At 35.2% G+C, this 25,207-nt stretch overlaps 1 protein-coding gene across 2 annotated transcripts in view; it reads right to left on the bottom strand.

The window, feature by feature from the left end:
• Positions 1 to 2,222: 2,222 nt before the first annotated feature.
• Positions 2,223 to 25,207, bottom strand: part of LSM14A (LSM14A, mRNA processing body assembly factor) — a 48,195-nt gene continuing 25,210 nt past the window's right edge. The window contains exons 4-10 of one of the 2 annotated variants that reach the window (XM_006926791.3): positions 18,295 to 18,417; positions 13,912 to 14,088; positions 13,571 to 13,636; positions 11,229 to 11,411; positions 10,955 to 11,126; positions 9,437 to 9,668; positions 2,223 to 4,126 (exon numbers count right to left, since the gene is read on the bottom strand). In XM_006926791.3, the coding sequence (XP_006926853.1) occupies positions 4,103 to 4,126; positions 9,437 to 9,668; positions 10,955 to 11,126; positions 11,229 to 11,411; positions 13,571 to 13,636; positions 13,912 to 14,088; positions 18,295 to 18,417 (977 nt within the window). In that variant the 3' untranslated portion in view covers positions 2,223 to 4,102. The remainder of the gene's footprint in view (positions 4,127 to 9,436; positions 9,669 to 10,954; positions 11,127 to 11,228; positions 11,412 to 13,570; positions 13,637 to 13,911; positions 14,089 to 18,294; positions 18,418 to 25,207) is intronic. The other variant, XM_006926792.3, reaches the window with a different exon arrangement.

Here is a 25,207-nt window from a genome sequence, read left to right as displayed (position 1 = left end):
GCACCTAAAGTATGAGTCACTCTAAAAAAGCCTCATTTTGAACTAAAATATGCTTTGGTCTCACAGAGCTGCTTTCTTTATAAACCACATCGGACATCAGTGCATTTAAAAGCATTTCCTTAAAACCAATATTATGAACTAGAATCAGATTCAGGTCTATTTTGATATGTTTATGAGCTAATTCTGAGAATATTTTTATCAGTCAGCCAAGTTTGTTAAACATGAACCCCACTGGAATTGAAAAGACACCCATACCATTGGCTCACAGCTCTACACCACATGGAGAACAGAAACCACATTAGATTCATAGTCTTACCACGTGCTCTTGGAGCCAGATCTATAAATGTCTCAAAACCACAAGCTTGCTTTTACTAACACTGTTTCTGGAAAACAGGATAAAAACCTTTCCATCACTCTTCCTCAGAAGTCCGGGATTACCCCTTGAGCAGTGACTGAGACCTATATCCTTAGCTGCCACTGGTCTCTCTAAGCTTCTGCTGCTCAAAGCTATACTCTCCCTTACTTCTTCACTTGATGAACTCGTACTCAAGAGATAGTTCTTCCAAGTCGTTCTTGTGTCTCCATCTTGGGAGAAGCCTAAGGCAGCCTGCTCTGATCAAATCTCACTTAACTTCCTCAGATTCAGGGATTAATGGTGCTACTTTACTTCTCTAAGTTTGATTCCAATTGTATTAATACCCGTCATCTTTAAAAAAGTCAAAACAGGTAAGCTAAGCAGATTGGCGACATTTGAGTTCCTTTAATAAGAGTTCACCTTATACTGTGACACTCTCCCCACTGTCAGTTTAAACCAGCTTATGGTTTCTAAACTACTAGGGCCAGAGTATCTAGCAACACTAAATCCAGACATGATTAGATCTGAGCCGTGAACACGGGCTTGCAGGAGCAGCTTCTCTTTCAGGCAGATAACCCAGAGGCAGGGACAACAGCCATGTAAAATTGAGACACAGACACAACACACACCCATTTCCTGTATGCTAGAAATAAAAAACTCTTTACTCACAGCAGCCAACCCCTGGAGGAAACTTAAGTCTCAATCTCCCCGTTTCCCCCAGATTCTGTCCTGCAGAAATGCACCCCCTTCCACTTAGTCCTTTCCTTCTCTTTGTGCCCAACAGAACCTGGATGTATTGGATTTGGAAGGTTAGGAAATGAAAAAGTAATCCTACTGAGAACACTTCACCAAGGGCCATAAAGAAGGGGGTTAGATTAGATTAACCAGCTGTGATGCTTTGAAACTCTCTCAACTTGGCTAATCAATCAGAACTATCTTGTGCAACTTAAGAGTGATTCCTGGGCCCCACCACAGAACTTCAGAATCAGACTCGCTAGGTGTGGGGCATGGGAATTTGTACTTTATAAAAAAAAAAAATGCTCCTCGAATGATTCTGATAAGATCTGTGAACCACCAAGAGACAACTAGATGGAATGGTAATGGGTTTCCAAAATGCTAACAGTGCTACTGGAAGTAAGGTTCCTTCATACCTGTCTTTCCATGTCCCATGTCAAGTAAGGTTAGTGTTTTTGAAAACCTGGGGAGGGAAAAATTAATTCCCCACTCACTTTCCATGTGGAGGATATTCAGTTATTATTTCTCAAAGTGGAAGGGCCACTGCTACATTTTGGGTTGGATAACAGATTACGTGGCAATGTCCTGCTGAGTGTAGGAATTTTACTATCTCTGACCCTTACTCTTAAATGCCAGCGCTGGTCCCTTGTCACTGTGACAACCAAAAATACATCCTCTCACATTCTTAAATGTTCCCAGGATGTCAGTTCAACCCCTGATTATGAGCCACTGAGCTGGGTTAACATTCCTAAACTCTCTTCCAGCCCATCACATTAAGTCCTGCTTTTGGAGGGAGAAATGCTCTACTCAAAAGGTGAATTTAGAAGTCAGCCCCTCTCCCCTCTTCTGTACCTGCCTGCCTACAGAGGGCACGTGCCAGCATGATATGTCCCTGGCTGTCTCCTCATGACCCAGATTTTAACTTTGGTGTGGTTTGTACTCTAGAGGGGGAGAAAGGGGCTTTCTACCTTTACCTAAACATCTACAACAAGAAATAAATCTCAGAAAAAGAGAAATTAATCTAGTTATTTTAAGAAATATAAACATGACCATAAGTCCACTCTGACATTTTAAAGATGCCTCATTATGCTTCTTTCTATTAAGAAAATATTACTGTTTAAAGAGAAAGAACTTTGACAAACATTTTTTTATTGAAGAATTTTATTCTGTCTCAGAACAAAAACCTTGCTTTAATATTTAAGGTGCACTGCAGGTATGCCATGCTGCCAGTTATTATTGGGGCACTAAATGCCCTAGTCGGTGACCCAGACGGCTTGGAAAACGCATGAATTCATACTTTCAGAGCATGTAGAACTGGTATTTACAGTTTTTCTTCTTGAAATCAGCCCAGGACATCTCCAACAGTCTACATAGGTATTGCCATAGCACTTGCTTTGATGTTCAGAATGGCTCAGAAATGTGTTCAATATCATGATTTGTGGGTCCTCCGAAAGGTTTTGTTGTTAACATGCAAGCAAACAGTATTAAACAATATTATCTAAATTATGGCTGCCAAGTACTGAAACTTAATAATGAAACCAAATTACAAAACATTTTCTTGTAGAGCTATACAAAAGATATAAAATTAAACTTAAAAATATCAACCATCTTTAAATATTCCAATTCTCCTACAGTGCAGTTTTCCATATCTTTATCACTACTGAATAGTTTAAGGAGAAAGTTAACAAAAATCAAGAGATAAAAATATTTAAATCTTTGGATCCCTTTACTCCATGGCCTTCACAAAAACACAAAAGTGGCCAGATTTCCCCCCCCTATAGCTTAAAATATCAAAAAGATTTACTAGTAATTTATAATTAGCAATGAACTCTATACTGAGCCATTTGTGGGTCATAGGCCCAAGGACCAGTGTTATGATATATCATAGGTTGCCAAAATAAATTCTAACACGCTGAATCCTCTTGAAATTAATGGAATGAGTCAACTCATCCTGACAAAATTCCAGGCGTATCAGGAAGAAGAGGTTAATTGATGCCTAGTTTTATTGTCTTAAAAAGGGGGGGGGGTACTTATTTGAAAATACAGTTAAGTACATTCTTATCTATGATTATTTACATTCATATACTGAAAATATCTATTATTTGGACGAATTCTGTGATATGCCATTTACAACAAAATGAAGTTCTTACAATGAGCATGAGTAATTTATTCTTTTTAGATAATGAAAGAATGTATCAAATCTTCATTTGTGTTCCAAATGTTAAAAAAAAAAACACAAAAAACTTAAGCCTGGAAAGCTATGAAAAAAAGACCCACCCATAGCTCTGCTCCTCAGCACATCAACTTTTGCAAGGACACATTATGTTTGCTGACTTTAAAATGTTTATTCTTTAAAAAATTAGTTGCTTTTTATACAGCTATACAAAGTTCTTAATGTTTCTTTGGCAATGGAATATAATGGAATTTTACAACTATATAAAAAAGTTACCTTTGCCTAAGAAACAGTATTTACTGTGTGTACAGAGCTGACTGACAAAATTCTCTACCATCCAGCACCCTAAATGACGAAATAAGCTACCTCAAAAAGAATATTACAGGATTTCCAAAAAGAAAGGGCAAAAGACACACACACACACGCACACACACACACACACACACAAAACCCTCAAAACACAGTATCACGGCCCTATCTGCAGGCAACTTGCAATAATTGCCAAATACAATTTAGTGATAAGAAAAATCCTTTCAGTGATGAAAAAATACTTATAAGTCCCATTGAAGTACTGCTTTAGTTTAATTATACATAAGAATTACTTAACCTTCTGCTATTCCAAATATATTTAATGCTCATTTTTAAAGACGAGCCATCCCCCCGCCCCCAATGTAACTGCATCGTATCTTTGAAATTAAGCAGAAAAACAAACAAAAAAACCCAGTGCTGGTGACAAATATACAGCAAATTCACTTCTTCATTCTTGGTAAAGACTGAAACCAACTCTCAGGACCATGAAGAGCTAGAAATTCACCTATCTTCAAAGACTTGTTTGTAGACTACGCGGCAACTTTGTTGTCTTTCTAAAAAGGAAAGAAAAATTAGCTCATGTGTCAGATTATTGGTTAATTAATAAATATTTCTTTTTAATCCGCTTCAGTTTATTTTCCACTACCTTTAAACATACCTATCTTTTACTTTTATGTACAAATCTGTACCACTGATTTCTAGGAAACACTTTTTACTACTTCCACTCCCTGTAGGAGCTCATTATTTGTTAAGTGCATTTTTCTACTTGGTGGAGTTTAAAGCAGTGGTGTTGTGAGTTAGGCTGGTCCCAGCAAGAAGGCCTACTTAAGATACAGGCATACCCCACCATCTTTGACTGCCATCCAAATAATCTTTAAAAACAACATACTAGTCCGTCAAACTCATCAAATACAACCAACAATATATTTTGGAAGAAGATTAATAAAATCCCTAAGTCTTTGACGTCTTTACTCGGTAATAAAATATCCAGACAGTAAAATAACATTTCTCTCCAAAGTTTTATGCCAGAAGAAAGCAATGATTTAGAAATTAATTTTAAAGGATAACTTTTAAGTTTGAAATAAATTCTAAAAATCACAGAGTTGACTGGGAAATATAAAAAAGTAACCAGGGAGAAAGCAGTAAAAATCTCAGGGAGCCTGTAGCTTTCCAGAGAGACTAACCCTAAACTAAAGGCCATTTTCCTCAGACTACCTGCTACACATATCTTTTTCTGCTGATGCTCACCATTAGAAATACACACTTCCTATGTTAATCTCAACTTTATCTGTGTGTATACAACACCAAACCATTCGTACAATGTTATTAAATTAGAATACACGTGGCATGGTGTAAATTGGTGCAGAAAGAAATAAGCTGAAGATGATCTTGCTGTCTGCCGTTCCCCATCGAAGCCAACCTTCATATGCCCATTTTTTTTTTTAACCTTTCAGAAAGCTGTTCAATCAATCCAGACCTTTTAGGGTCCAAAAGCTGTGGTTTTCTGAAAGGTTAAAAAAAAAAAAAAAAGGCAGCAAGAGAGGGAGAGATGGAAATGAGAAGAGAGAAGGGAAGAGGGGCAGACAGGTAGAGGAAAAGAGGGGTGGAAAGGAGAGAGAACCATGCTGAGTCACTTTGGACGTCTCATTGTCTCTGGACCCTCTCTGAAGGAACACAGACTTAAATGGAAAGCAATCTGTCTCATCCACCCTGGTGGCTTAACCTCTTAGCAGCAACATATAAAATAGCTGGCTGCCCACTTATTATTCTTTGCCTGCTCCCCATTCCCACCCCCCCCACAAAAAAAGAAAAAGAAAAAGAATGCACCATAGGACCAAACTCACCACAACTTTGTGTTTCTAATATTATCCTTAAGGAAAATTGGGCTGGAAGTCAAAGAGAGTAAGTTTTGCCTTTATTAGCTTATACCCAGAATCAAGACGGTTAGCCTGTCTGGGTCCTATGTATTGGGGGTAGGCTGGGAGAAAGCTTCTAGTTTGGCTGGTATTTTTAAAGAGTTCTAAAACTCGATGATCCTATCTTACCCATGTTTTCATTAAACAACCAAATTGCTTATGCTCACTCCAAAACTGTAACGATTCATGCCGAGAGACCACAAAGAACAAAGCCAACCATTACGTGAACAATGCTGCAAATGCCACCGACATCCACCTCTGAGAAGTTATTAGATGTTGTTTCAGAAATGAGCTTAATCCCTGAAGGTAAATCTCCTTTAGTATAGCAATCACTCATTATTTCTACCTTTAAAGGTGCCAGATGGTTCGATTTAGAAGGCACAGGCTGCTGAGAAGGTCGGGCTCTAACCGCAGACAGAAGGGTCCATTCAACTTTGAAATGGACAATCAAGGGCTAGCCACACTGATGGCCCTTAGGCCTCACTGAAGGCTAAAGTAGCGCATTCCTAATCAACATGTTAAGCACTTGCTTCAAGCCCATTATGGCTCCATGCTGGGCAAGGTGTTTTGGTGGAAAGAAAAGCAGAATACATATTCATTAATGCCAAGAGGCTTCCATCTAGTTGGCAATAGGGAACAAAACAAAACACATGTAAAATGTATGCTGATGAAAGCAGATACCACAGAAGGTGAGAAAAAGATGATCAGTGGAAGAAGGAAGAGAAGTTTCTAAGGATAGAGAAACCCTTGCGCAAGACTGTGAAGGGTAAGTGAAGGGAGCCCTGCCTTTTAGTGGTGTCTAACTTCCTGTCGGACTATGAGAAGGCTGGGACTGCGTCTGTTCTGCTTACCACCAATGCCCAGCATGTGCTTAGCATACAGGAAGAATTCAATATACTTGGTCAACGAACGAGGTTAGAGTTGGAATCAAGCACAGTGTGCATAAGAGGTGACCATGAGTCAACTTGCTTAAATCAAGCAAGTTAAACAGTAATGAGAAATGGGGCTAGATATATCAAGGGGGACCCTTGTAAGAAGAGGAGGCAGTGCAGCGTCACAGAACCTTTTAACCACCAGGGCAACGTCAGAAGGGCCAGTGAATCTATCACTCCTTGAAACACTCAGCCAGAGTTTCGACTGTCAGGGATATACTTGCAGATAAAGACTCATGCAGACGACCTCTATGATGCATTGTAATTCTGCAATATATGTGATAGAGGTTTTTAACTAAAGGCTTAAAATTACTGAACAGTGAGACATAGCCTCAAAATAAATGTTTGCATCAATAAGTACATGTACCATGCACCCAGTGGTTACTTAAAGATTAGGTAAAGTGAAGTAACAGTCCAGTCTTCTACAGACATGAAAGCTATTTTTTCAAATATCTTAAAAATTATGAAGAATATGCATATTCTGTATGTTTGAAAGGGTAGAGTTAAACTAATAGTTTGAAGTCATAGGGAAAAAGATTTTCACTCAAATTGTGTGTTATGTCTGTGAAATCCAAATAATTAGAGCATCCCTTGGCTGGGATGGATGCTCTTGGGAAGAGTAGGCCCCCAGCTCCTGAAAGGGTCACTACAGAAGAGGTTTACAGTTTGGCCAGGAGGTCAGGCCTCTCAGATGCTTTCCAACTCTCAGACTTCAATGATCATTAAAAGGCATATCTGAGATAAAACTGTGCAACTTGCTTCCCACAAATGTCAAAACTGAGGGCCTGAAAGGTTTAATGACTCAACTGAGGTCATACTAGCAACGATTACTAAAATTCTCATTGGGACTCAAGTCTAATTTAAATGTACTTTCCCTCAAACCAAACTGCTTCAATGTAATTTTCAACATGGAGTTGTCAGAGGTTCTTCAATAGGTAGCTGATATGCCTGAAGCGAGGTAAAGGGAGGCTGAAAGTCTGGAGACCAATCTATGGGTTACTGTGATAGCTGGCAGGGACATGTCAAAGGAATGAATGCGGTGATATAGAAATTATAAGGCCATGACATGGATACCTTCACCATCCGGGACACAAAAAGAAAGGTATACTATTAGCCAATGCAAACACTCAGAAGAGGCTGAGATGATGCGAAGGCAAGATGACGATGAGGTCATTCTGAGGAAGGTTAAGTTGAAATTGATCACAGAACACAAAGCAGGTGAAGATAGAGAAATATAGGTGGAAGCAAACAAGATCCAGGCTGAAAAACTGGTCAGAGGCTATGAACTGACATGCTCACAAAGGGAAGGGGGAAAGGACAGGGAGGAAGGGGTAGTGAAAGAGAAAAAGAGAAATACGTGAACATGCATGTGTGAGTGCACACAGACACGCTTAAGCACATCTGGGAGTGCAAACACAAATGTGAGTACTTGCAAGAAGCAGTAAAGTGAATGTTCCAAGCAGAAGGATGGGGTAAAAAGGTCCTGAGATAGGAATAAGCTTGTCACTAAACAAGAGGAAGAGGGCCTACATATCTGTGGCAGAGTAAATGAATAAAAGGGAGTCTCACTAGCAAAAGGACTAGAGACAGCACTAGACTCCTAGCCTGGAGAAGCAGGCAGATCATGAAGCGCCTTATATGCTGTGTTGAGGAACATGTGTTGATTGTATAAAAAAATGTTAAGAGTATTAAAAAACAAACTCCAAGTTTGGTGGGTGGTCATCAATGTCAAATACTACAGAGGAGGATAAGGGCAAATATTTGTGAAAAAGTTACTGAATTGTGTAAGCAAAATGTCACTGACAGGGACAGTAATAAGAGCAGTAACAGTGACAAGTAAAAGGCATTTTCCAGTTACTAAGACATAGTGTCCCAGATGGAATGGCAATTTTGCAAGTTAGAAGTCCTGAAGCTCCACCAGGCCACCATGGCTAGACAGTCTGATCTAATGACTTGAGGCTAATTTTCAGCAATCTTGACTGTGATGAGACAATATCAAAGGCATCAAAATGAACAGACCAGACCTAAAAGCCACCAACACTGATACTTCAAGAGGGGATCTCAACAATGGCCAATTTTAAATACTGGACCATGCAATTTCTGCAAGTACATCTTTATGGTTCCAGCTGCTCTTTGCAATTCTGAGCAGACCTCTTTATGTGGAGATTTTGATCCTTTCTGTGATTATATACCTTCCTCTCTACTTGCCCTGAAAATCAATAAACTAGGATAGTGACACTGACTTAATTTATAGACTCCTTTAAATAAATAACACATATAAACATACTATACAGATCTATACAATTTTCTAGCAGAGGTTCCTAAATGTCAATATATCATGAGATTTTCCAAGACCAGAGCAAAATAAGAAAACCAGGGAAAATGTCGTTGAGTTTTCCTAAAACTAAATTAAGAGCACTGACTCAGGAACAAATTTACTAGGTCCAAGACCCAGCATCATCACTTACTAGCTGATCTAGGACAAGTTATTTAATATTTGTTTACATAATTCCTCATTTGTAAAGTGAGAATTAAAAAAAAGAACTTATGCCACTGAGTAAGGTTTAAGTTAATATGTGAAAAACATTTAGAACAATGCCTACTACATGCAATATTATACATGTTAACTGCTATAATCATTTTTAAAATAATGCCTTTAGTGATTCCCCGTGTCTCCAACAATAAAAAATAATTTAAAAAGAGGAAATAAAAAAAAGAAATAACCCTAAGTCAATCTCTAATAGTTTTTTTTTGGGAAAAATTTTACCAGACCTTGAAATCTAAAATCATGGTTCTATAATAAAAAGGTAAAAAATATCTCATTTCTATCCCTTAATTCCTCCAACTGAGTTTTTTAAAAAAAAGTTGGATTTAATAGCCAAGTAGTTACTGCTCCTTAAAATTACATCAATATCCTAATTAGATCAAAATGAAAGTTATACAAATGACCTAAAGATATTTACCCAAAATAAAAGTAAAAACATTTTGAGTTTTATGAAAAACATGTAATACTTACCCTATATTCAAAATCTGCAAACTCCCTGCCTCCACGACCTCCTCTGAATCCACCACGAAATCCTCGAGGGGTGGTGAAGGTACCACCTCTGCCACCACCACGCCCTCGGCCACCACGGAAACCAAGACCTCCTCTGCCTCTGTACCCTCCACGGCCACGGTTAGGACGAAGTGGGATTCCAAATGTTTCAGCATTTAATCTTCTTTCTTCAGCCCAGGTTGGTCTCCGTTCTCTGTTATAAAAATAAGTAATCTATATCAAGTTTTAGCAAAACTATGTAGCACTAATTTTCAAATTAAGGCTAAATAATTACTATAGATCAAATAAAAATAAGTGCCTTGTCTAAGTTACCACAAGCTGTCCATGGTAATACGTTCCTATAATAGTCTGTTAAATTTCATGTGAAAATATGACTGATATTAGATTCTTGCAAATACAGTTGACAAAACCAAGGAACACGATAGCAGCTCCAATATAATAGGGATTCAGATATAATGATATTGGCAAGTAACGCCACCCTCCACTTAACCTCAGTGGAAGAGAAGGCAAAGCCAGGGAAGGAAACCCAGTCTCAGGACACTGGGAGGAGGAGAAGGGCAGCCCTGAGTCCCCAGTATGATCCTGGCCCAATCCCTGGACCTGATGCCTAAAGCATCAGGACTGAACCGGTGCGCTGCTGCTGTCCTAGAGCCCAGACGATCACAGGGCTCACAATCATTCCCACCTATGTTTAAAGTGAAGTAGACAACTGCCACCAGGTGGCACTAAACTGCAGCCAGGAGGACAATTTGTATTAGGCAGCAGAAACCCGGGAACTCTTTAGTGCGTTATGTTGGGTCTTTTAATTAAATTAACCTGACACTTTCCTGGATCCACATTTACTGAAGTGTGGCAGAGTTTTACTGTATCAGCAAACTTCAAATGCAACATTAGCACTTTTGGCCCTGACTTTATTTGAACTACATTGTAGAAAGGTAAAGTAAAAGGTGTTATTTAGATGTTAGATGAATGTTTAACTATTTATTTCAAATGTGAAGTTTTTTAGCATTTTATTAATAGTTTCAAGTATACAGTACATTGGTTAGCCATTTATACAGTTTATGAAATGATCCCCCCAATTACTCTATCACCTCTCTGGCTCTACACAGAGCCATTACATTACTGCTGACTGCATTCCCTATGCCCTGCTCCCCATCTCTGTGACCGCCTATCAACTACTAGTTTGTACTTCTCCAATCCTTCACCCATTTCTCCCAGTCCCTTAACCCCCACCCCTCTGGCCACAGATTGTCCTCTATATTTGTGAATGCAACCCTAAACAAAAGCATATGGCTATTTCTTCTTTTTAAGGAATAATATCTTTTAAAATTTTAGTATAATTATTTTCTTTTAGCAAAATAAAACATTAAAAAATGAAGCCATTATGTATTTTTAAGTATTCATTAAACTCTGAATTTATAAGAAATCACTCCACATGTCAACTTCCTAAGAGCTTAAGAGCAGCTTAGAAAACTGTACCTATTGTCATCACAGGAAATATTATCAAAGAAGGACTTAGTTTTGTCATAATAGCAATTAGGTCCAAGTGGATCTTCTTCATCTGCATTTCCTTCACTGTTTTGGGTATCAACTCCTGAGTCTCCTTTATCTTCACCATTTACAGGCTTCTCCTGTTTCTCAAGTTTATCTTCTAATGAAAAACAAGCACATACCACAAAAGTCAAGACTTGTACTAAACTCTGGTAATTCAAATAAATAAAAGTAATTTCTGAGTCGAAAAATGAAAATTCACCTTTCAATTTAAGTTTATTATGAAACTCTCTGTCGATTTCTTCTTTGTTAAATTGTGCATTTGCACTTTCGAAGTCAAAGTCTTTCTCAAATTTCATAGGACCATCTCGTCGAATACCGAATCTTCCCCTGCCACCTCGATGACCCCCACGCCCTCTCCTTGGAGCTGAAGAAGCACCTGGAACTATGTTAATAAAAAAGAATAAGCTGGTTTTGGACAGAAGCCATTATTGTGGTTTTTATAGCAGTCAACAACAGAAATGCTTATAAGTATCTACATATTACTATATTTGTATTTTTTATATAAAAAAGAAATGAAGTTTCCCTAACAATATATAATAGACTAACAATAGCATGCATAAAATTTACAAATAGCCCAAATTAAATTTATATGTATACATACACTCATATATGTATACAACCAAACAATCTGGGAGACTTCTGTTCTAAATTGCTATGTCCTTCCTGAGGGTAGGGTCTTTCTTTTGCTCAAATCCCTTATACTTATAAAGTGTCAAACACATAGTAGGCTTTCAAAATTTAGGAAGCCTTTTACAGAAAGGATCACAGGAACCAATATTTATAGTAAGATAAATAAATGAACACTAATCAGAACAAACTGCAAGGAAGGAGGTGTTATTTCCTCATCACGATAGCACAAGACAAGAAGCACCAGGTGTCAACCACTCTAACCACTTCCCACTCCCTCTTTATCATCTTCCTCTAAATGAAACCATATTATTCAAGTCTTCCTGTAGCTATTCTTTCTCTACAATACACAATGACAGGATTTATAAGGTATGATAAAGCAGTACCAAAGCTGCACGAATTATAGTGAAAACCTGAGAACCCAAATATCCAACGCAAGACTAATAGTTAAGAAAAAAACAAAAGAGGAATATAGGATAGTATTAGATGTGAATTAACAGAAACATACAGAGCACAATGCAGTATGAATTCTATGATTATAATTATGTGTAATGTTTAATATATAGTGACAAAGGTCAGAAGTGACTACAGAGTAACAGGTTTGTGTTCACTAAAGTTTGGCAAACTGTAAGAGTTTGAGACAACGAACCACAAAAACCTACCACAGCATATCCAGACACTTAAATCTAGATAAACAGGAGGTCTAACACATTAAACTTTACTATTAAAAATGCCTTGGCCACAAGCCAGGAAGTAAAGTGTAACCTTTCTGTCTTTTTAAAAAAAAGTTAAGCATAGTCTATATCTGTAAAAGGAAAAAAATCTATAAGAATATCCACTGTTGTTAATGAACCTCTGGGGGATGAATTTCAAAGGGCAGTGAAAGATACTAAATCAAACCAGAAATTATGTACCCTTTGGCACATAGCACATATAAAAATGTACAGGACAAATGAAGTGTTTAAACATTTAAAATATATCTATCTTTCAAAAATTAAGTGAAAGACCACTTTCCAATTATTATCTAAGTAAGGTGATTACAGGCGATTATATTGCCTTTATTTTTTAATTTGGAAAAGTTTTAAATTATAATTTATCCTCTGCTAATAAGTTAGAAAATATTAACAAAATGAATGAATTTGGGGTATTACCGATTACAAAACAGATAAAGTATAAAATCTTATTAAATCAATAATAATGAAAGAAAGTTAAAGTTCTTGAATATACTTCAAAAAGGGCTCAGGGCTATTTTAATAAAAAAACTTCAAAATTTTAAGGTACAGATAACTCCATTCTTAAAAGCACAGAAAACAATGAAAACAATTTTATAACATGAAACTGAAAAACATAAAGAAGTACAAAAGAAGAAGCCATACAATGTGTACAAATCCTACTAGCAGATAACATTCAAGAATATATTAAAAGACAATCACTTACCATCAAATAAAGTTTATTCCAGAAATGTAATGATGATTAAAAAAAACTTTAAAAATAATTACACATACACAAAAAACCTGAAAGAATATTACAGAGTGGTCTTACATGCCCATCACCCACCCAGTCTCCTCTCGAAAGCTAACATTTTAGTTAACTACTGTACATTAATAAAACCAGGAAATTGACCCTGGCACAATATAATGTACACTATAGATCTTGTTCAGATTTCAACAGTTTTTGCATGTACTCATTTTTTGGTAGTCTTTATGTACAGTTTTATGACATTCTGCCACATACATAGATCTGCACAACTACCACCAAAAAAATAAGATAAAAAATTGTTCTCTTACTACAGTGAAATTCCTCTTTATATAAGTCACCAACCCCTGCCATTTTTTTTATAGTAAATATGTACCTCACATTTCAAATGTTCTATTGAGAAGCATAAAATATGGCTTTCAGATCCAAGTAACTCACCTATTTGTCTCTTGCTGTCATTTCTGAGTTGCTCATTTTCTGGTCTTGAAACTTTGTGTACTTCAGCTATAGAAGACATATAAAGTGACAAATTAAGACATAATCAACAACTTCTGTAAAGTTAGAAATGAGGGGGAAAAAAACCCCAAAACAAACCCCCCAAAATCTATACCCCCACCACCATCACTACTTTGAGCCAGATTTGACAGACTGTACATTCTATTAAGTTCAGTTTAAACCTTCTAGGATCATTCATATAAAGTATATCTTTTTAATGAAAATAAGGTGAATGGAAAATGTCGATGAGTCAATTAAGGAATAGTAAATAGCTAAATTTCTACCTCGCCTGTGCTCTTGATTCTCTATTGCTTTTTGGCTGGTAGATGGTAAAGGCCTGGTTGATACAGGGCTCCTTCTCCCAACAGGTGCTGGAGCAGGTAAGTGGGCCGAGGCGGTCTGTACTGCTTGTTCCATGGTTGGGCTTTTTCTCAAAGGGTCTAACTGAGGGCTTGAACGACCTAAAACGTAACCAAAAGATAAGAAACTACCCTATCTTTTGGGGATTTAAAAATAACCTAGACCCTAAAAAAAATCTAGTTTTATTTCTAGCAATTCAAATCCTTAGCACAAATTTGAATTCATCTACTTATTAGACCAGAATTTAAAACTAATTATCTTTAGCGGGTTGGTCACAGGGGTAAAAACAAAAGAATTCCCAAACAAAAAACCCCAAACAAACAAACAAAACTCTGGAATTTTATCTGTATTTCCACCTAGTGAAATAAGGTTTAAAAATAAGTTTTTCAAAATTGCTGTCTGGTACAAGATTCCCCAGGAATATTATCTAAGATTGTGCTGTGGGTCAGATGCAGGCTTTCTCCAGTAACAACAACCATAAGATTCTATTGATAACTTTAGCCATCACTTCCAGAGGCTTTTAACATTTTTAGTACATTCTAAAGATATGTCTAAAGTGATAACTTTATACATATATAGGTATTATCTCCATTAAATTTCTTTTATGAAGGAAATAAAGAATTAAAAAATTAGGTGAAGTTCTTCAACACTGTGTGGGCTTGGGTAATTAAACATTAACACTAAAAAGCCAGCATCAAATAACACCCTTCAGATCATAACACAGTAGCGATACTTATTCCTTGCCATTTGACAGATTTCTTGGGAAGATTTTGCTCAATATAGGCTTTGTACTTATAAATTCCGATTTTCCTTTTATGAGGCTAACACCTGCTCACAGTATAAACAGAAGAATATAACACTGGGTGTCCTCATCATACTTTTTGTCCCTACAATGTTTGCGGTAAATCTCTGGTTCAAGGTGCTCTCATGTCGCATGATATTGTACCAAAATGTTTTGCTTTAAAAAATTATGCTCATTTCATGTTAAAAAAAAAAAAAAAAAAAAAAATCCCCCAAATGCTGAAAATGTCACTGCCCACCTGTGCATATTTGCACAGGCTCCAAACAACTGGAGTACTGGTGAGTGCTGACAAAGCATTGGTGGTTGTGCACCAGATGATTCAGGGACCATTTATTAGTAATAGTCCCCAAGTTCATGGTTATCTAAAGTACACATCTGCAAATGTGTATTTCCATTTCCAGCCATTAATGCCAAATTTTACTTGGCCATTAATAGAAACACTGTAATTTCCGCATTTATTATAATGGGAAATCATGGTGGTTTATGTAAGTTTTGGCTAATAAGATATTTTGTAATCACTATCACCTTATAAAGAAATTTAATTTATAAAACGAGTGTTAAGTTTTTTGAAAAGACTAGTTTAGTTAGTTTTACAATACTACATTAAATAATCTTATTAAAGTTCATAAAATTTACTTCAGGCTTTTCTTTGAGAAAAGATCCTATGACTCACAACTATTGCAGAACCACAACTAACAGGGCAATCACAGCAAGTAACAACTCATTTGCGTACTTTAAAAACCTTTGTAATTGAAGTCAACTAGTCATGATGTCAATTTTGTTATAAATAGGAGAATATAGGCAATACTAAACATATTATTAGGAATAAACAAAATCTATTTCAATATAGTAAAAACATACCCTTTGAGCTAGCTTAACATTCTTAACACAATTAAAAGAAAATCCTAGGTGTTTTAATTTTGTAAAATTCAGAAAATTTTAGTTGGCTAAATTAAAATGCAGATTCACAGGTCTTCTCTGCCATTACTTTATACATATAATTTTCTTCTAATAAATATGTACTTAAAATGTTTTAAATATTATTTAAAATTTAGTTTAGTTCTAAGTATGAGGGAAGAAATCTAGTCATTTTCCTCAAATGATCAAGCAGTTGTCTGTTCCAACATCATTTACTGCATTGCTAGCCTTTCTCTAATTTAAAAATAGTATCTTTATCATATGCTAATTACTTATTAATACTTGGGTTTGTTCCTGACTTTTGTTCCATTCACTTCTAAATTCATTCCTACACTGCTTTATTTTATGCATACTTTATTATTGAGTAGGAAAGCCCTATCAGATTACTTTTATTTTTCACATGTCTAACTATACTTCCGCATGTATTTTTAAGATAGTTTGTATATGTTTTATTAAGTTCTTATACCACTTGATTTGGATTTATTGAAAGTACAATCAATTTAATACGAGAAGTAAAGCTTTACTTCTTTATAATACTTTGCTTCTTTATAATACTTTCTTTTTATCTAGGAATAAAATGTTTCTGACTATATTATATTTTATTATATTTTATGACATTTTGTATTTTCATCAGTGTTCATGTTTCTTCTTATGTATTTCATATATAATTTTTTTGATTTTACCAGCTAATTTATTATTATTATTTTAAATTTATTTTTTTATGGTGACACTGGTTAACGAAATCCAGTAAGTTTCAGCTGTATGTTTTAATAGTAAGACATATGTATATTTACAGTGTGTTCACTTCTCATAGTTATATTTCTTTCTGTCACTACACATTTGACTTCTTTTACCCCATCTACCTACCCCCCCCACGCCCCCATCCCCTCTAGTAACCACTAGTCTATTGTCCATGTCCACGAGTCTCTGTTTGTCCTGCTCATTTGTTGCTTTTAGGTTTATATCCCACATATAAGTGTATCATGTGATTTTCAACTTTTTCTGTCTGGCTTATATCACTTAGCATGATTTATATATAATTTCTATTTCTCAGTATTGTGAACATCTCTTACCCCATTACATAATTAGTGGGTTAAGTTTTAGAGCTATTGATTTTTGTACATTGACTTTACATTTTACCTCTAATTTAAGTCCCTTATTAGTTCTAGGTTTTTCAGTGAATTCTCAATTACAACCAGTTATAGCATTGACAACTAATGCTAATTCTAATATTAGCTTTAGATATCTATAGATATCTATACTATCTATGCCTCTTATTTCTTTTTCATGTGTTTCTGATTAAGCTAAAAATTCCAGAACAATGCTGAATAGCGATGAGAACAAGTACCCTTATTTATGACTTTAATAAGGATTCTTCTGGTGCTTCCATATTAAGGTTAATGTTGGCTACTGATTAAGATAACTAACATCAACAGATCACGTATGTGTGAGGCACTATGCTAAGGGCACTGCTTACATTAAAAAAATTTAATCCTCACAGTAAGTCTGTTAGTTACCAGTAAAGTCCCATTTTATAGTTTAGAAAACTAATGCTTAAAAAGATTTTCTCTAAAACAGAATTCTTTAAAAAGTAAAATAACAAACCGATATACATATACAGAAATATACACTTAACCTACAAAAAAGTCTGGAAGTATACACAACAAAATATAAATATTTGTTATTTCTCCCTAGCAAGACTGGGTATTTTAATTTTCTTCCTATGCTTACTGGACTTCTAATCCATCTACAACAAATCACTAGAATGTTTAAAATTTAAGTTATTTTAAATCACTATGAATAACAATAACTACAACTATTTCAAAATATCTAAAGATAGATAGAATTGTTTAGCATTAGCTTGATTTTACCCTCAATAGCTTTAAAAAATACTATCCCTCTGAAATGACTTCACATTGTTTTATTTAAAAGTAAACATCCATATAAAGCAACAAGACAGTAACATCTACTTTGGCAGCAGATAATAATAGATGCGGAATTTTGGGACCACTGACAATTATGAGACTGGGTAATAAATAAATTTTTAAAAAATGAAACAGGATAGTTTAAGAAGCTTATTAAAATACAGATTCCCAAGCTCTAGGAATTCTGATGTAGCAGTTTTCACAAGCTACATTTTTAAACACTCTAGATGATTCAGTTGTGGGTAGTCCAAACTGAGAACCACTGCTCTAGATCCTGTGAGGATGCTAGGAAAATTAGAACAGCATACTGAATAATTTGTTTTTTCAGCTGTAAGGAAAGTTCATCTTCAGTGGTGAATCTGGGATTAATACGATATAGTTAAGTATTATATATAATTTATATACTTGCTTTGCAAAAAAAATGTCAAACTTAGAGAATGTTCACTGCCTCGGTTTTATGATCTAAGAATTGTACAAGTCTAAATAGTGGAAGTCATTCGGTAATTTACTTAATGCAATGGCAATTAGGAGAAAAATTTTAAAAGAACTACAAAGAAATTATACATGTGATTTACAAGCCACAAAATTTCTTACATTCAAAGAAAGATAAAAACCACTAGAGAAGTTTATAATATAAATATCTGAAGGAAGAAACAGCCTACCTTGAGATAACTGTGTTTTTAGAGATCTTGTCTCCTGTGTAAAGGCAGAGCCGACTGCACTACTTTGGGACAGGGTACCGCTGTTGGATGTTTCTGTTCCAAAGGACGTCAAAGAGCTTCCAGCTTTAAGAGATTTTTTTTAATGACAAAAAAATCTTTTAAAAAATTTAAACCTTTTCATTATATAATTTACCATTTTAATAATGATGATTTTCACTGCCCCCTATAACACTTGTGCTAATTAATAATCTTGGAAATAAATGAAAGCACAACAAAAATTAGTTGGAGAAATCTCTGACAATACTGTATAGAAAGAAAGCAAACCAATACAGACTCCAGCATCCTAGGTGCAAACATTTTATTAACATATGCAGTACTGTCCTAGGCAGTTACACAGATGGGACAGCAAGGACCCACATGAGAGTATCTGCACAGATAGCTGAAGCAGCAGACAGGTTAGTGAAGTGCTTTCCCCGCATTTCCAAAGCAATAGATCATGGAATCTAGTCCACTTTAATGCTTCCACTCAGGATGGCATCGTGGGGCTGCATTCAGTCTAAAGTGACCACAAAAGTTTTGGTAATATGAGTAAAACACATTCTTAGAAAGGGCTCAATTCTTTGATATTCTAGGTTATGTCAATCTTCTTTAAATTTCTACAGTATTTATGGGAATATTCACTTTTCATATGCCGTGCTCTCTTCTTACTTACTAATCTATGTTTTCTTTAGCAATCTAAAGATGATAGAATAATCTTTTATGAAATACAAATATCACATTACTAGAATGCTTAGGACCCTCTGATGGCTTTCAACGGCCCTCAAGATAAAAGTTCAAACTACTTGCACCTCAGTTTATATGGCCCTCTCCTTATCTGGCTACCTCTTCTCTCACCTCTCCTTATTTTCACCAGTCTACACTCTACAGAAGTTTATCCATATATTCTTAAAATATTTGAAGACTATGATCATGCCCATCACAATCTTCTCACTTCCAAGCAACTGTAGTTCCTTCAACCATGACTCACCTTCACATGGTATTCACCGCCCCTCACTTCAATTTAATGAATTCTAGTTGTTCACATCTGTCTTAAAATAGGGGTATCAGAGACTAGCACAGGATCTAACATGAGGACTAATGGGACTCTCATGATCATCAGGCTGCAGCCCCAGCTCGCTCAAGAGAGGCCCAACATAACCTCCCATAACAACCCCAGAAATGTTGGGACTACTGCTCTCAATTCTGTGGAAAGCTGAATCCATCCCATTATCCCTAGTATTTCTGGGCAATGACCAAGACCTAAGCCACTCTGATGATATGCATTCATATCTTCGTGCTGCTGTGTTTCCTCACCTGACTCAACCTCCCACTGTTTGCCCCCTGGTTAGCCAACTCTTCTATATCCTCATCTCTTCTTTGAGTTCCTGGTCGTATCACACTCACCTCCCTCACCCTAATTCTGCTATAAACTTACCTCAAATTATTATTTATGCATAGTATGAGACAGGGTTCAAGGTTAATTCTTTTCCAAAGAGACATGCAGCTGCTGCAGTATCATTTGTTAAAAAGGTTTCCTCCTCTTCATTGTACTGCTTTGGCAGCTTTGTTTTAAATCGGTATTTAGTAGGTCTATTTCTGTACTCTCTGTTCTTTACTCCTGATGTATTTGTCAACAATTCACTGTTCTGATTACTATAACTTCATAGTAAATCTTGAAACTGGGTAAAAACCTCAAATCTTCTTCAAAATTGTTTTGGTTGTTTTAGGTTTTGTATTTCCATATAAATATTAAAACCAGCATGTTAATTTCCATTTTTAAAATTTCTGATGGGATTTTAATGGGGTTATGTACAATCTGCAAATTTTGGGGAAAAAGTCACCTTAAAAATATTGAATCTTCCAACCCATCAGCATAGATTAACCCTCCATTGATCTAGATCTTGAATTTCTCTCATCAGTGTTTTATGGTTTTCACTGTAGAGCAGTTTTCCTAACTTCGGCACTACTGACATTTTGGGCCAAATAGTTATTTGTTGTGAGGAATAGTCCTACTAAGATGTTAAGTAGCATCTAGATACTAGTAACCCCCAGTTGTGAGAAGCAAAAATGTCTCCATATATTACCAAATATCCCCTAGGAGAGGGGGTTAAAATTAATCCCCTTCCATTGAGAAGCATTCTTGCAGAGGTTTTAAAGTATCTTTTTCATTCCTGGTATTTGATGTTATTGATGGTACTGTAAGTTGTGCTGCATGTTACATTTCCTTTCCCAATAATCTGTTCTAGATCAGTTGTCAGCAAACTCTATCTGTAAGTGGTCAGATGGTAAATATAATATTTTAGGCTTTTCATGCCATACGACCCAACTACTCAACTCTGCCCTTGTAGTGTAAAAACACATAGACAACAAGTAAATAAATGAGTGTGGCTGTGTTCCAATAAGACTTTATTTACAAAAACAAGAGGATGGCTGAATTTGGTACATAGACCACAGTGTGCCAACCTGTCTGCCATAGAATACAAAAATACAGTTGAGTTTTATATATTTACCATGTTATCTCCTTATCATGCTAAATTCACTTATTCATTCTAATGGTTTGAATATTCCTTTGCATTTTATTTTCTATGCACACAAGTCATGTTACCTTCAAATGAAGGCATTTTTAGTTCTTCCTTTCTGTTCTTCAAATCTTTTATTTTTTTCTTGCTTTATACAACTGACTAGGACCTCTTCAACACTAAATGAAATACTGAAATAATTTTGCCTTTTTTTATTTTTTACCTCAAAGGAAACACATTCATTATGTATGTAAGTTTTTCATTTCACTGATCAATTTTAGGATATCCCTTCCCATTCCTTAGTTGTTGAGAAATGGGTGTTGAATTTTATCAAATGCCTGTTCTGTATCTCTTGGGATTGTAGTTTCCCCCCTTTATTTGTTAATGCAGTAAATTACTAATGATTTTCAAATGTTAAAACACCTTTGCATTCCTGAGATGAACCTCACTGTTGTTACTATGTAGTATTCTTATGAATTGCTGGCTTCCACTGCTAATACTGTGTTAGATTTTTACATATATATTCATGACAGAGAGTGAGCTTTAATTGTCTTTTCTTGTAATGATATCATTAGATTTTGGGATCTCGGCTTGCCTTGGTTATCTGGTTAGAAAGTGTTCCGCTTCCTTTATTCTCTGCAAGTTATTGTATGACTGGTAAAATTATTTATTTCTTCTCTAAATAGTAGAATTTATCAGTAAATCAAACAATCTACAGTTTCAACTTCTTTAACAGATATAGGAATATTGAGATTTTATTTCCTCTTGTGGTGGATTAGGAAGACTGTATTTTTCAAGGAATCTATTTCACCTAAGATGTCAAATTTATTAACATAAATTTGTTTGATATTTTCATATTATTCTTTTAGGATCTATAGCGATGTCTTCTCTTTCATTTCTTATATTGTTGATTTGGGTGTTCTTTTTTCTCTTGATCAGTCTTGCTAGGGGCTTATTAATGTTATGAACTGTTCAACGAACTAATTTCCATCTTTGTCAATGTTCTATATATTTTGGCTTGTTTCTATTTCATTGATTTCTGCTTTTAAATTTTTTTCTTCCTTATATTACTTTTGGGCTAACTTTCCTTTTATCTAGCTTTTTTTCCTTTTCTCTTTCTCTCTCTTTTTTACAGCAGAAACGAAAAGCTTTATTAGAAGAGAAAATACACTTCCAGATGTGGAAGCGGGCCTGAGAGAAAGAGAAGCATGGCTCAAAAGGCCCCTTTTATCTAGCTTCTTAAGCTGGCAGCGTAGGGCGCTGATTTTAAAGCATTCTTGTTTTTTAATATATGTACTTAAAGGTATAAAATTTTCCCCAAGCAATGCTTAAGCTGCACTTAAATTTTGACATGTTGCATTTTAAAATCATTAAAAAAAATTTCTAAATTCCCTTATGATTTTTTTGACTCATTAGTAATTTACAAGTTTGCTTAATTTTCAATTATTTGGGTATCTTAAAGTTATCTATTAACTCCAAATTTAATTTCTTTTTAGTTTGAGAAGATACCATGTATGCTTTCAATCCTTCTGAATTTATTATAACTTGTTCGATGGCCCAGGATTTGCTCTACCCCACTAAGCAGTCCATGATTTGCTCATGGACTATATTTTGTGATAGCTGGGTGTACTATTTTATGAAAGTTACATACACATTTATAGCTTCCTGATGAACTGCCCCTTGTGTCATTATAAGAATCCCTTTTTCTCTGGTAGTACCCCTGATCTTTAAGCTGCGTTGTCTGATGTTCACTTATTTAACAGTTTTCTTGTTATCAGTGTTTGCATGGTATGTCATACCTTTTTCTATTTTTTTTTTCTTTGTGTCTTTTGGTCCATCTCTTATAAACATCATACAGTTGAATCTTGTTTTTTAAAAATTCAGTTTGATGATCGCTGCTTTTTAAGCAGAATGTTTAATTCCTTTACACTTTACTAAAGTACATCTTTTAACAATCCTTAGTCTGTCATCCCTAATGCATGAAGTATCCTCCTGGCTTTATGCTAACTGTAAAGTTCATAAGCATACCTTCTAAGCATTCATCAAATTCAGTGATTAAAATTAATCTGAATAAAACACTGGAGACTTATGAGAATCAACGTGCAATATGGTTTGACTATTTAACCAGCTAAACTATACCCATTTATCTCTGTATTCAGCTAATATTCCTCCATGTTGCCCATAAGAGTATTACAAGACTTAGCATGCCAGGGCTGTTTTGCAGCTTGATTTACTGTGAGATAATCAATTTTTCCTAAGAGTCAATAAATTAAAGTCAATAATGACCTAATCTTTACATATAAGAATTATTTTAGCATCAGCTTAAAAAATAGTGCTTTGATTCTATCTGGTACATTATTTCTTTCAATGTATGAGAGTATCTGTTTCCCCACCACCTGGCCAAAAGAGAATATAATCAAAATTTCTGGTTTTGCCAAACTGATGGTGAGAAATGGTGTCTCGGTGTAGATGCAATTTGTATATATCTTATTATAAGCAAGATTTAAGCATTTCCCATGTTTAAGGATCATATTTCTTTTTTTCTGAAAAAGGCAAAGTTAGTGCCTAACGCTTACTTATTTTTTTCTGTGGGGTTGGAGATCTTTATTTTTAAAAGCTCTGTAAATATTAAGGTTATTAACCCTTCATGATATAAATTGCAAATAAAACTGTGAAAAGACTAACAATATGTGAAAAAGATAAAAATCTGGCTTAATTAGTGCCATTACAAACTATATTTGAGTTAACTCCTTTTCTAAAAAGCATCTATTACCTTAATCAACCCTATAGCTTTCCTCTTCCTCACTTGACAACTCTTAAATATTATCTACAGGTTCTCTAATTAGCCACTCCACAAATTATCCTATCAATGTGAAAACCAATCAAAAAGGATCTGCCACTGCAAAAATTACCCTATCAACATAGAAAGTACAAGTAAAATCCTTTACTTTTGTGACACCCAAGGAACACTAAACCAGCACCCTTAATCATATTGAAATTAGATAAAAGCATTTCTGAGAAATATATATCTCACCACCATAAAATACCCCGATTAGAGAAGCAGGCTCTGAAGAATGGCAGAAGCAGTATTTACTATGTAGAAACCAAGTGTTAGACCTTGTTCAAGTGCTTTATACTTATTAAGTTATGCAAACTTCACAGTAATGTAGGAAGTAAGTACAATAACAATCCCAATGTTAGACAACTACTTGATTCAGTGAAAAGTCTTAAAAGGATAATGTATTTTGCAATTATCCCTTATGTGAATCCTCTGAATAGGATTCTAACAGTTACAGCTAACAAGGTACATCTGGATTTAACAAGTATAATTAACTCTGGCTTCACTATCTGAATAGATTTTAGAGGTACATGAAGCAAAGTCACACTATTTCACTGGTCCAAGAATAGTAAGTCTAAAAGGAATTAAATATTTAGTTTTTAACTTTGAAAAATGTCAAACCTATGTCAAAAGTGAAAGAGTACACCTAAATACTGATATATTCCTTATCTACACTCACCAATTGCTAACATCTTGCTAGGCCTATTGTTTCATTTCTTTATATCCTGATATACACACTTTTCTTTTGCCTAGATAGGTTACAAACAATGTGATCCTTCCCCCTTAAATACTTCAAAACCATCCCCCCAAAACAAAGACATTCTCCTTCCTGGTTAACCACAACACCATTACCATGTTTAAGAAAATCAACAATAACAGCATCCAACATTTAGTTTGTACTCAAAGTTCCTCAGCAGTCCTTAAAATGTTCTTTATTATCAACTTAAAAAAAACAAAAACAAAACCCAGATCCAATCACGTATTATATTTGGATGCTATGTCTCTTTAGTCTTCCCAAGTCTAAACCAGTCCTGTTGTCTTTCTCCGTATTTCACAACACTGAATCATTTGGCCTCTGGATATATATGGTCCATTTCTTCAGGATAAGAATCTGCATTTTGTTTTTCTTTTTTTTTTTGGGGGGGGGATATTTCTTTTATTAAATGATAGATGAGACACCAATCAATAAGATTATAGATTTGACAAAAAATTACAAACCTTATCTAAAGGACATATATATTTTTAAAATTTTATTATTAGTTTCAAGTATATAGTACATTGGTTAGACATTTATATAGTTTATGAAATGATCTCCCTGACTGCTCTTTCTCTGGCTCTACACCGTGTGTGTGTGATTTTAGTAACATTTATTTATTTGTGTGTGTGTGTGAGATTTCAGTAGCATGTATTTCATTCATTCATTCATGTATTCATTCATTCATTTAGACACTGGTTACGGAAATCCATTGTTTCAGGTGTGCAATTTAACAATAAGGCATATGTATATATTGTAGTG

This window comes from Pteropus alecto, unplaced genomic scaffold (assembly GCF_000325575.1).
Source record: "Pteropus alecto unplaced genomic scaffold, ASM32557v1 scaffold7, whole genome shotgun sequence".
Classification (NCBI taxonomy): domain Eukaryota; kingdom Metazoa; phylum Chordata; class Mammalia; order Chiroptera; family Pteropodidae; genus Pteropus; species Pteropus alecto.
Note: the sequence above shows the minus strand (reverse complement) of the source record. Positions and strands in the feature narration are given on the sequence as shown.